Source organism: Panthera uncia, chromosome D4 (genome assembly GCF_023721935.1).
Source record: "Panthera uncia isolate 11264 chromosome D4, Puncia_PCG_1.0, whole genome shotgun sequence".
NCBI classification, from domain to species: domain Eukaryota; kingdom Metazoa; phylum Chordata; class Mammalia; order Carnivora; family Felidae; genus Panthera; species Panthera uncia.
This window is the reverse complement of record NC_064807.1, coordinates 70915837-70927453: the sequence shown is the minus strand read 5'-3', so window position 1 is coordinate 70927453 and position 11617 is coordinate 70915837. Positions and strand designations below refer to the sequence as shown.

At 51.3% G+C, this 11617-nt stretch overlaps 1 protein-coding gene across 1 annotated transcript; it reads left to right on the top strand.

The window, feature by feature from the left end:
• Window positions 1-1501: 1501 nt before the first annotated feature.
• SLC46A2 (solute carrier family 46 member 2) lies at window positions 1502-11611 on the top strand. Its single transcript, XM_049636332.1, has 4 exons — window positions 1502-2869; window positions 4313-4396; window positions 4808-4964; window positions 10701-11611. Exons 1-4 carry the CDS (start codon window positions 1588-1590, stop codon window positions 10756-10758), a joined length of 1581 nt encoding a protein of 526 aa, XP_049492289.1. The 5' UTR covers window positions 1502-1587; the 3' UTR covers window positions 10759-11611.
• The last annotated feature ends 6 nt before the right edge of the window (window positions 11612-11617 follow it).

The window sequence follows — 11617 nt, the reverse complement described above, 5'->3', positions numbered from 1 at the left end:
GGCTTGGTCAGAGGGCTGAGCCTAGCTTCTCCTGAGGTTTTGTTTGTTTGGATTTTTTGTTTGTTTGCTTGCTTGCTTGCTTGCTTGCTTGTTAATTGTGGTAAGAACACTTAACACGAGAGTTTTAACAAACTTTTAAGTATATAACATATTGTACAATGTTGTACAGCAGACCTCTGGAGATTCTTTATTTGCTTAACAGAAACTTTATGCCGTTGATTAGTGATTCCTCCACCTCTGAAACCACCATTCCACTCTTTGACTCTATGAATTTGACTATTTTAGATACCTCATGTAAGTGACATCATGCAGTATTTGTTTTTCTCTGACTTGCTTATTTCACTTAGCATAATGTCCTCAAGTTTCACAAATGTCACCAATTGCACAATTTCCTTCTTTTTAAAGGCTGAATAGTATTCCATTGTATGCACACATATCACATTTTGTTTATCCATTCATCCATCGGTGGACATTCAGGTTATTTCCACATCTTGGCTATTGTGAGCAATACTGCAATGAACACAGGAGTACGGACATCTCTTCGAGATCCTGAAAATAAACAAGTGGGACTCCATCAAACTAAAAAGCTTCTACACAGCAAAGGAAACATCAGAGTGAAACACAACCCACAAAATGGGAGAAAATATTGCACACTTTCCAACTGATAGAGGCTAATCTCCAGAATATATAGAGAACACCTACAATTTAATTGTAAGAACAAAAACAAAAACAAACTAATAGCCCAATTATTAGTTGGGTTATTAGCCCATTGAAAATGAGTTAATGACCTGAATAGATATTTCTCCAAAGAAGACACACAGGTGGCCAACCAGCATGAAAACATACTCAACATCACTCAACATCAGAGAAATGCAAATCAAAACCACAACGAGAAATCGCTCACACCTGTCAGGATGGTTACCCTGTCATTAAAAAAAGAAAGAAGATAACAAGACAACAAGTATTAGTGAGGGTGTGAGAAATTGGAAGCCTTGTGCACTGTTGGTGGGAATGCAAAATGGTGCAGCTTCTATGGAAAATAGCATGGGAGTTCCTCAAAAAATTAAAACTAGACCGACCCTATGATCGTGGGATCCCACTGCTGGGTTTTCATCCAAAAGAGCTGCAATCAACATCTCAAAGAAGATAGTGGGCTTCTCTCAAAGTCTTGCTACCCAGATCCCTACAGCAAACGACACGGGTCCCCTGTTGCTTTTAAACCCAATAAAATAAAACCTCACACCGAAGCCCCGAGCCCAGGCAGAATCCTAGGCCCTCCCCACCACGCGCCCAGACCTGCCCTCGAGGAACAGTGGGATCTTGCTCCCTTCCGGGGGGGGGGGGGGGGCTCAGTCCTGGCCGCCGGGACAAGCTAGGGGAAGGTCGGGGCACGCCTGGCTGTGGGGCAATCGGCCCTCGTCAGGCGGCCGCGCTCGCCGGAGCAGCGTGACGCGGCGACCGGAGGGTGGCGACGCGGGGGGCCGAAACGGGCGGTGCGCTCCCAGGCGCCCGGCTTCCTGGGCGGCCGCTAGCCCTGCTCGGCCGGCGGGGGCGGGGCGCGGCCTTAAAAGGCCGGGAGGAGTGGCCATGCCCGGGGGTCACCGGCACAGGGTCGGCCGCTGTCACACGCGCCCCGGCTCGGCCCTGTCCCGCGTGCACCCGGGAGCACGGCGCACAGTCGCGCTCGCACCGAGTCCGGCCAGCCCTTCCGGCCCATCTCCGAGAGCCCTCATGGGCCCCGAGGCCACATGCCCGTGGAGCGGCCCCCTGCCTCGCCTCCGGGTGAGGACCTTGATCGAGCCCGTGGTGGCGTCCACGCAGGTGGCCGCCTCCCTCTACGAGGCGGGGCTGCTCCTCGTGGTGAAGGCGTCCTTCGGAGCCGGAGCCGGGGCCTCCTCCAACCACAGCGCCAGCCCGTCGCCCCGGGACGCTCTGGAGGACGAACAGCAGAGGGCCATCTCCAACTTCTACATCGTCTACAACCTGGTGGCGGGCCTGACGCCCCTGCTGTCCGCCTACGGGCTGGGCTGGCTCAGCGACCGCTACCACCGCAAGATCTCCATCTGCGTGTCCCTGCTGGGCTTCCTGCTCTCCCGCCTGGGGCTGCTGCTCAAGGTGCTGCTGGACTGGCCCGTGGAGGTGCTGTACGGGGCGGCGGCGCTGAACGGGCTGTGCGGCGGCTTCTCCGCCTTCTGGTCGGGCGTCATGGCCCTGGGATCCCTCGGCTCCTCCGAGGACCGCCGCTCCCTGCGCCTCATCCTCCTCGACCTGATCCTGGGCCTGGCGGGATTCTGCGGGAGCATGGCCTCGGGGCACCTCTTCAAGCAGATGACTGGGCACCACTCGGGGCAGGGCCTGGTGCTGACGGCCTGCAGCGTGAGCTGTGCCACTTTTGCACTTGTGTACAGCCTCCTGGTACTGAAGGTCCCCGAGTCGACGGCCAGTCCCAGGACGGCACTCCCCGCCGTGGATACGGTGTCAGGCACAATTGGCACGTATCGTACCCTGGATCCCGATCAGTCAGACAAGCAGGGTGTGGAGGGGTACCCTCCATCTCCCGGGAAAGCAGTGCCCAAAAAGACTGTCATCGCCCTGCTCTTTGTGGGTGCCGTCATATATGACCTGGCAGTGGTGGGCACCGTGGACGTGATGCCCCTTTTTGTGCTCAGGGAGCCTCTCAGGTGGAATCAAGTGCAGGTGGGCTATGGTATGGCAGCCGGGTACACCATCTTCATCACCAGCTTCCTGGGCGTCCTGCTCTTCTCCCGCTGCTTCCGGGACACCACTATGATCGTGATTGGGATGGTCTCCTTTGGGTCGGGAGCCCTCCTCTTGGCTTTCGTGAAGGAGACATACATGTTCTACATTGGTGAGTCTGGCGTTCTCGGGGAGGCAGGACGAGGGCACGGCCGGCCCCTTGAGTCGTGGGGCCGACACCAGGGATGCTGTGGTCCGGGTGTCCCCAGCTCAGCAGCAGAGACCACACCCCCCGCCTAGGAAGTTACGAGGGAGTCAGGATCATGTGCAGTTGAGTTCATCTGAGTTGTACTGTCTACTGGGCCATCTGTGTTCCCCGCCGAAGTGGCCTCAGAGTGATGCCTGTGGCTCTAGGAAGTCAGCGGAGGTTGGTCGGTGGGGCCCGTGGTCAGGAGGGAAGGTTTCAGGTTGGCCTTCGGAGATGGGGTTGGATTTCTTCTCTCCAATTTTAAAGGGATAAAACATTAAGGTAATCAGGCCGAAAAGGTCCCTTAATTAAAGTCATTTGGGGCCAAGCATGGGCTATTCAAAAATGGATAAAAAAAGGCACAAATGCCTTCCACAACCAATGTAATAAATTCTTTCAAGGAAGCAGAATGAAGTTTCCACCTGAGGACACAGGTCGGACAACCACAAGCAGAGAGCTCTTTAGACCAATGTTGGAACAGAACTTTCTACACTGATAGAAATGTCCTAAATCTGGTCTGTCTGATAAAAGCAGCCGCTAGCCATGTGTGGCTATTGAGCACTTGAAATGGGGCTGGTACAACTGAGGACCAGAATTTTCAATTTGACTTGATTTGATTTTAATTAACTCATATAGTCACACGTGGCCAGTGGCTAACACATTAGAAAAAAACAACTCTACACGGTTATCAGAGGCTCTCCCTTGGCTGAGGTCACACATCTCAGAAGACACCTAACAAAATGGCAACTTAGGTTTGGCCGACTCCCAGATAAACGGGCCACGTGCAAAAGCCAGAGTACCCCTCTCCCTTTCCCCTCCCACCACCTCTACCTTTGTCCCCCTCTCCCCCCCACACACACTTAAACACACAGCACATTGGGATTAGGAATAAGGCATGTGAGAAGGAAAGGTGGTGGCGGCTGTACGTGTGGTATACACTCCTGGATGCAGTTTGCCAAAGTTCCTGGCACTGTCTACCAGAGGGCTTCATGCATGGTGACAGAAGACACCTCTGTCCCAGGGACAAGGAGAGGAGCCTAAAGTCACTCCCGTGACATCAGCTCTACTTCCCTAGATGCCACGTAACTCTGCCGACGAAGACACCCTTCGATACCCGTCACCGTGCCAGCTGTGCCCTGCCACCTCGCAGATGGGTCTGCGGCATCTATGGCACCGTCAGAGCTCAGGGGCTCAGCCCGCCCCGGAGAGGGTGTCAGCCTGCAGGCAGAGAAACCACTCCCTGCGGGGCGAGCCCATGGGGATTGTGGGGAGAGGGGGAGGTTCCTGGTGAGGCTTTTGCTTTTTCCGATTGACTCCTTGGCCAAGCCTGGGCACGACGAGGGGTGTTCTCTTGTGATTTCTTTCCAGCTCGAGCTGTCATGCTGTTCGCTCTCATCCCCGTCACAACCATCCGATCGGCAATGTCCAAACTCATAAAGGACTCCTCTTATGGTGAGTGAAAGGAATCTCTCAGAAGTTCTCTGCCCGGCCGGTTTCAGAGCTGCTTGGCTTGAGGCATAGGGTTTGGACTTGCAAAAGGCCCATGAGACGGTGCCAGAAGCAGCCTTGAATACTCTAGGAACACTCCGGTGTCCATTAGAGCAGAGGGGGTGAAAACAGGAGGATGGGAGAGACTCAGAAAGTCGGTCACTGAAAAGCCACCGTCAAAGGAGGACACTGCTACCCGCAGGCTGCAGGAAGATGCAGCCGACGGAGCCAGGAGTCCCGCTGGAATGAGCCAAGACTGAGAGGCGGCCCTGGGAAGGATGCGGAGTCTCCTGAGAGCTCCCTAGAGACCCGGCTAGCAGCTAAAATGGAAGGGACAGCAACATATCTTCTTGGTAACCTCTGTCCCTTCCACAGGAAAGGTGTTCGTCATCCTGCAGCTGTCCCTGGCTCTGACTGGGGTGGTGACGTCCACGGTGTACAACAAGATCTATCAGCTCACCATGGAGAAGTTTGTGGGCACCTGTTTTGCTCTCTCCTCCTTTCTCTCCTTCCTGGCCATCATCCCGATTGGGTAAGAAAGGAGAGTCTGGTTTGGGCTGGGGCTTTTGGGCTTAGGTCAGGGCCTCTTGGACCATCTCCAGTCTATTATCATAAAGAATTATTTATTTGCAGCATTTATGCAGTGGGTTCTGAGTGGGCTCTCCCATAAATAAGAAGTCCTCCTGTTCTCCCAAGCTAATAATCTGCCAATCTGGGAAACCCCCGAACTCGTAAATAATGAATAGAGGGCCACAATCAGCTGGTTACTTCCTGGCAGTTTTATACTTCCTTTTGATTAGAGGCTGGGATTAGATATCCTCTTGAACCACTCCAACGTCTTTTCTGAGGTCCTTTTAGAGGAGAATCATCCTGCCTCACTTCCTAGTATTCTCTCCACGCCCCCCAAGGTCTGGGCACCTGGCAGTGCCCCGGAATCTCACATGCCCCTGGACTGTGGGAGCTCCTGGTAGGACTTGAGCAATTCCTTTGATCTCTGTGGGGGAGTCGTCTCCTTTGTAAAATAAGAACACTCAGGTCAGGGAGATAACAAGCAGGAGGAAGGCTGGAGAAGCCCAAGAGAGGCAGTCCGGTTCCACGGTAAGAGCACTAGCCTAGGACCTCACCAAGATGGTCTTTGACCAGCCCTGTCCAGCGTGAGTCCTAAGAGCAAGCCATGTATGTGATTTTAAACCGTCTCGTAACGTTTAAAAATGGGAAGACGGGTGAAATTAATTTTAGTAACACATTGGATTTGACCCAGCATATCCAAAATACCACTCCAACATGTCATCAATTTACAAAATTAATCAATGAGTTGTTTTTTTGGTTTTTTTTTTTTCACTAAGTCTCTGAAATCTGGTACGTGTTTTATGCTGATGGCACATCTCAGTTTGGACCCAGGTTGAACACATTTCAGGTGTTGAGCGGCTGGCATAGCTAGTGACCGCTACGTTAGCACAGCTTCAAGCTGTTTAGGCCTGTTTACCCCTTCTCATTTAGTGAGGTCCTCTCAGGCTTGTATCACTCCCACCAGAGGAGAAAGGAATACAATAAACCTACCCACCATAACATGTGAGGGATTTGATAAAGATTTGCATTTTGTTTTATTTAATTTTTTAATTTTTTTTAATGTCTATTATTTTTGAGAGCGAGAGAGACAGAGAGCAAGCAGGGAAGTGGCAGAGAGAGAGGGAGACACAGAATCGGAAGCAGGCTCCAGGCTCCGAGCTGCCAGCACAGAGCCCGACGAGGGGCTCGAACTCACAGACTGTGAGGTCGTGACCTGAGCTGAAGTCGGCCGCTTAAGCTTAACCTACCGACCTACCCAGGCGCCCCAAAGATTTGCATTTTAAAGGGTCTGCCTGGTAGCACATAGAAGTCTACACATCAATAATGGTGGCATTACAGGCAGCAGAATAGAAAATAACTGAAGGCAGGTTGAAAGAAGTGGGAAGTGGATGGGGGGGAAGACCCTTGTTGGAATTCTCACATCACATCATAATGTAGGTCCCTGCCTACATAGAAGGTTGAGCCTCCTTGGACAGAAGCCATCAATAATGAAGGCTCTTTGCTCTATTTCATAGTTGAGAAAAGAAAGATTTGAAGTGAAGGAAGGGAAGGAGGGAGGGAGGGGGATGGAGGGAAGGAAGGAAGGGAGGAAGGAAGGCAGGCAGACAGCTGAGAATCTGTGTAAGCAGCGGCATGATTATGAGGGCCTTCTTGGCCCAGTTCTCATTTTTTCAAGGTGTGGGACTGAGCCAGACCTGTCCTCAGACTGCCCAGCCCTTAGGCCTCTTCCTGTGCCCCTATTTTCATGCGAGTCTTGGCTGAATGGATTGGGCTTAGCTACCAAGACTTAGCACGCAATGCACATCCGTCAGGAGCCCCAGTTTTTTGTCCAAGTGAGTAATGGATTAGTAGCTGTGCCACTTGGAAGTTTACCCAGCCCTATTTGGCACACGGGCGAAATATTCTCATTAACCTAAACAAACAAACAAACAAACAAACAAAGGAAAACAAAAGAAAACCAGTCTGACTAATGGGTGGCACAGCTAGAGATACAAACGAACAAATGAAAGCCATGAGAAAATAGCAACAGTCGTTTTCCTTCCCACAGTTTCGTTGCTTCGTGTGTGTACTAAGTGGGATCCTGTGCCTTTGTTAAGAGACTTCAGGGCACATGAAGGAGGTGGGCCGCCCTTGAACGTCTCACCCCAGTGCGCTGTGTAACACGCACTTGGACTTGGCCATACTTTCCGTGCACAGAGTCTTGTATCACAGATGCAGGGACAGAATCTTGTATCAGTCGAGTAAGTACTTGAGTGCTTGTGTGAATGAGGCACGTTAAGTAATTGCTAATTATTTCCCTGTCTTGTGGCCATTCAGCAGTAAAGAGACACATGTGCAAATAAAGCCTCATTCGCTGTATGCTGGAATCACCTAGAAAGGCTGAAAAAATCACTGATGTCTGGATCCCACCCCCAGAGATTCTGACTCCGTTGATCGGGAGAGCAGCCTGGGCCCAGGCCTTTTTAAAAGCTCTCCGGGTTATTCGAATATACAACCAAGATTGAGGACTCTGGTATAAAGGGAGTGTTTCCATTACCTTTCCCTCCCGTGAAGTCACTAAATAAACGAGATCCTGAAAAACTCTTACAGCTAGAAGAGGCCAAGGCTGAACCATCGATCATCAAGTGACAGCGACAGGGAAAACCAGTAGAGCTTTCTAACCACAGAAAGAAAAGCTACGTTCCAATGACATAAAAGCCCAGGAAGGCATGTCAGAGCAGGGAGGCAGAGGACACAGTGGAGGCAGAAGGCGGGGAGGAGGGGTCCCTGGGTCAGAGCTGCCAACAGCCTGCTTGCCAGAAGGGACCATGACCCAGGCTTGCCTGGTACCAGAGTGAGCCCATTTCACGTGACTGTGAGAACCTGCCCTCTCCTGCTTGCTCCTCTCTCTTTTTTTTTTTTTTTTAATGTTTATTTATTTTTTGAGAGACAAAGCACAAGTGGGGGAGGGGCAGAGAGCGAGGGAGCCACAGAATCCAAAGCAGGCTCCAGGCTCTGAGCTGTCAGCTCCGACGAGGAGCTCAAACCCACGGACTGCAAGATCATGACCTGTCCGAAGTCAGATGCGCAACCTACTGAGCCACCCAGGCGCCCCACCCTCTTGCTCTTCTTGCAGCTGGGAGATGCTGAAGAAAGAACTGTCTGGCTCTGCCCATCCTCAACCCACTTGCCACTCTATCCCTCTCCTCCCTCCCCACCTCTTTCTTAGTAATAATAATAGCAAACCTGTAACTAGCTCTTATCATGTGCCAGCTACTACTTACAATGTTTTAATGAATTTAATCTTCCCCCAAAGCCCTCTGACGTAATTACTATTACTGTTCTGCAAATAAGGATACAGAGGCGCTGAGGTATCACGTAACTTGCCAAAGGTTCAGAGCCCGTAAGTGGCAGAGACAGGATTTGAACGCAGGCAGTCTCTGATCCTCTACACCGCACTGCTTCTTAGTAGAGTCACCAGGTGCCAGGGTGCCACCTGTGGCCGTCTCCTTAGAGAGCTCCCTCCGCGGGCTAGCTGCACTCTCCTGAATTCTTACCGGAACGGACACTCGAGCGGCCACCCTCTCTCTCCCCAACCTCCTCCTCACGGTCAGCTTCTGCAAAGGCTCGCGTGCACCTGCTGCCTGCGTCCTCACCGCCCACTCACTTCTCAGCCCAGACGTCCGAGGTCCCCCCTCGACCAGCAGCGCTCTTCTCACTAGGGCCGCCGACCACTCTTCAAAGCTGGATCCAGTGGACTCGCTCAGCCCTCATCTCACCCCACGTGGTTTCTCCGCGGCCCCAGCACCCGTGCTCGCTCTTGGCCGTCACTGGGCTTTCTCAGCACCTCATCACTTCTTCTCTACACACCTCCAAATGGAAGATGCTTTGGGGCTCTGCTCTGGGTTCTCGCTTCATATGCTCTCTCGAAGCAATCTAAAGCACTTTCAAGACTTCAAATTACCACCTGAGTTTCCAAAATTGGGTTCTTGACACCTTCTTACGCCTGCTCCCCCTCCAGCCTTTGCCGCCTCCCTAAATGGCACCACCACTCACCCGGGGGAGGAACTGTCACCGAAGTCTGCCCTCATCTTCATCTCCCACACCTCCAATCCGTCAGGCCTCACTGACTCTACCTTCAAAACAGTCCTCAAATTCATCCTTTTTTTTTTTTAAATCACTACTGCTACCACCCCTAGGCCAGAGCACTTGAACGACCGGATTAGCCTCTGGACCATTCCTCCCATGTCCACTCTTGTTCCCTCCCATCCTCTCTCCACCAGGTGCCCAGAGCAATTTCCTTCAAGTGTTTAAACAGATCACATCATCTCCTGCTCAAAGCTCTGCTCTTGGCTTTCACCGCTGTTAGGATACAAACCCAATGTCTTCCCATGGACCACAAGGTCCTCTGTAACCTGGCTTTGCCAACCTCCGTAATTTCTGTTTCTGTCACTAACCACCCTCCGCGACCCCAGGTGTCAGCCCCAGGAGCCACCCCTCCTGCTCTTCCCCCTTCTGCGCCCATGCCTCCTTCTTAACCCAACTAGATGTGGTCTTAAGCAGCATTTTCTCAAAAAGCTTTTGAGACAAATCCCTTTCTTAATCTAAATTAGGTCCTTTTATCATATGCTCCCAAAGCTTCCTCCATTTTCCTTCATAGCCTGATAGTTGACGGTTAGGGGTTATCTTTTCATACGCTTGCCCACCAGACTGTAGGCTCCCTGAGGGGAGGAACCATGGCCGTTTGGCTCAGCACATATCATCTGTGTCCAGCAGAGAGCCTGGCCTGTAAGAAGTACTCAAAAAGTATTTGTTTAATGAATGATCTGTTGGAAGGGTGTGGCACCTACTAGCCAGCATTGCTGGCCACCCGTATCCCAGAGCTGCCTGTCGGCTGACCACGAAGGCAGTGGCTGGCCATCGCCACCTGGCTTTGCTACTGGGGTCTACAGTGGGGGTCAGCCGCAGAGGCAGGGCTGCGACCTGGTGTCGGCCCACATCTGGACTTTCCCGCCAGCTCTTTAATACAATGAGTTTTGTCTCAAGTACAGTGAGTGTTCCTCCCTGTAGAGCTCTGGGACTCATGGAAGGTGGGACATCAGAGATTTCGGAAGTTCCCACAAAGCTTTCCCTTAGAAGGTTTGGACTTAAGTTGGCACCCCATCCAGCGGCTTCCAGGTGTTGACCATCAGCCAGGAAGAGGTTGCTGTAGCCTAGAAACTGAGGTTCCTAGAAAGGTTGCTCATGAGAAAACCGAGGATTCCAGAGGTGGAAGGACATGCCAAAGGTCACACAGATCCAAGACTTCAACTCAGAGCTCCTAATTCCCAGGCCTCCCCCCCCCCCTTTTTTTTTTTTTTTTACAAATATTTGAAAACAATGTAATGAGAATTTATGGAACAGATAAAGGGGCTATGGAAGGACAGAAGATGAGGCAGCGAATTCTGCTTGGATTAGCCCAATTTTGATCTTGAAATACACGTGGGAGTTCATCAGGCAGTAGTGAGATGGAGAGAGATTTCAGGAAAAGGAAAATGTAGATGCAAAGGGCTTGAGATATTATAGGGCTGGAATGGGCCATTCTCTCCACTCAGAACAACATTCTGGGGACAATGGTCAGAGCCTCTCAGTCTATAGGTGATAAAAAGGCGGCCATTGGTGGGAAGGAAAAGGCACACCCTTTGCCCCATTCCAACTGTTTGTCTTGTAATTCTTACAGCATCGTGGCCTACAAACAAGCCTCATGGCTGCAATATGGAGACATCGCAGAGAAATGAAGGTGCTGACCGACGGGAGCTGAAAAATACCAGCAATGGCTTCTTTTGAAGTCAAAAGAAGGGACTGGGTGCTGGTGACCAAAGCAAGCCACTGCTCCAAAACCCCAGGTTCCAGCCGGAGTTGGCTTGGGCATGAGCTGCTCTGGCTCAGGGGTCCCTGGCAGGTGGGGAAAAGCACTTTCTTGGTGATAGAACTTTCTCAGCTTTCAGACGTCCCTGTCAGAGGTTAGGTTCTGGGGACAGTAGAGGGTGAACTTCCAAGGGTTAGATGCAGAGGGCCGTGCACAGTCACACGAGATGCATAAAGGGCTTCAGACAGCAGCCCCTTTTCTTCCAGGAGTTGGCTCTAAGGTACCACTAACTAGTCACCTGGGTGCCGTGCTGGGGGTCCCACAGGAAAACTCAAGCCAAAGCATGCATTTTCAACAGCCTAGAGGGAGCGCAGAGGGGATGCTTTGTAAGAACTCCCAACAGTGAACATCAGCCAATATATATATATATATTTTTTAATTAAAATAAAACCTTGAAAAAAACTTAGCTTTCTTCCCTGAGGCCTTGTTAGCTGTGAACACTCAGGAGAGATTTGGGGCTCAGGCTCTTGGCTTCAGGGTAGTTTTACTGCCGTCATTACTGTTGTTTCTAAGAAGCAAATATCAAACGACTTTCTTTAGTGGACTATTATATGGCATATTTTCAGTCAACAATACTTCTTCCCAAAGTGGGTGGTGTGGAGAGAGAGGGCAGAGGAGATAGGCTAAGAGCCGTCTTATTTTGAGGTACCTATTTTTACAGACTATTGTACTTACACATAGAAAAACAGGCTCACCTCCAAATAAAATCAACATTTACTGTATGCGTA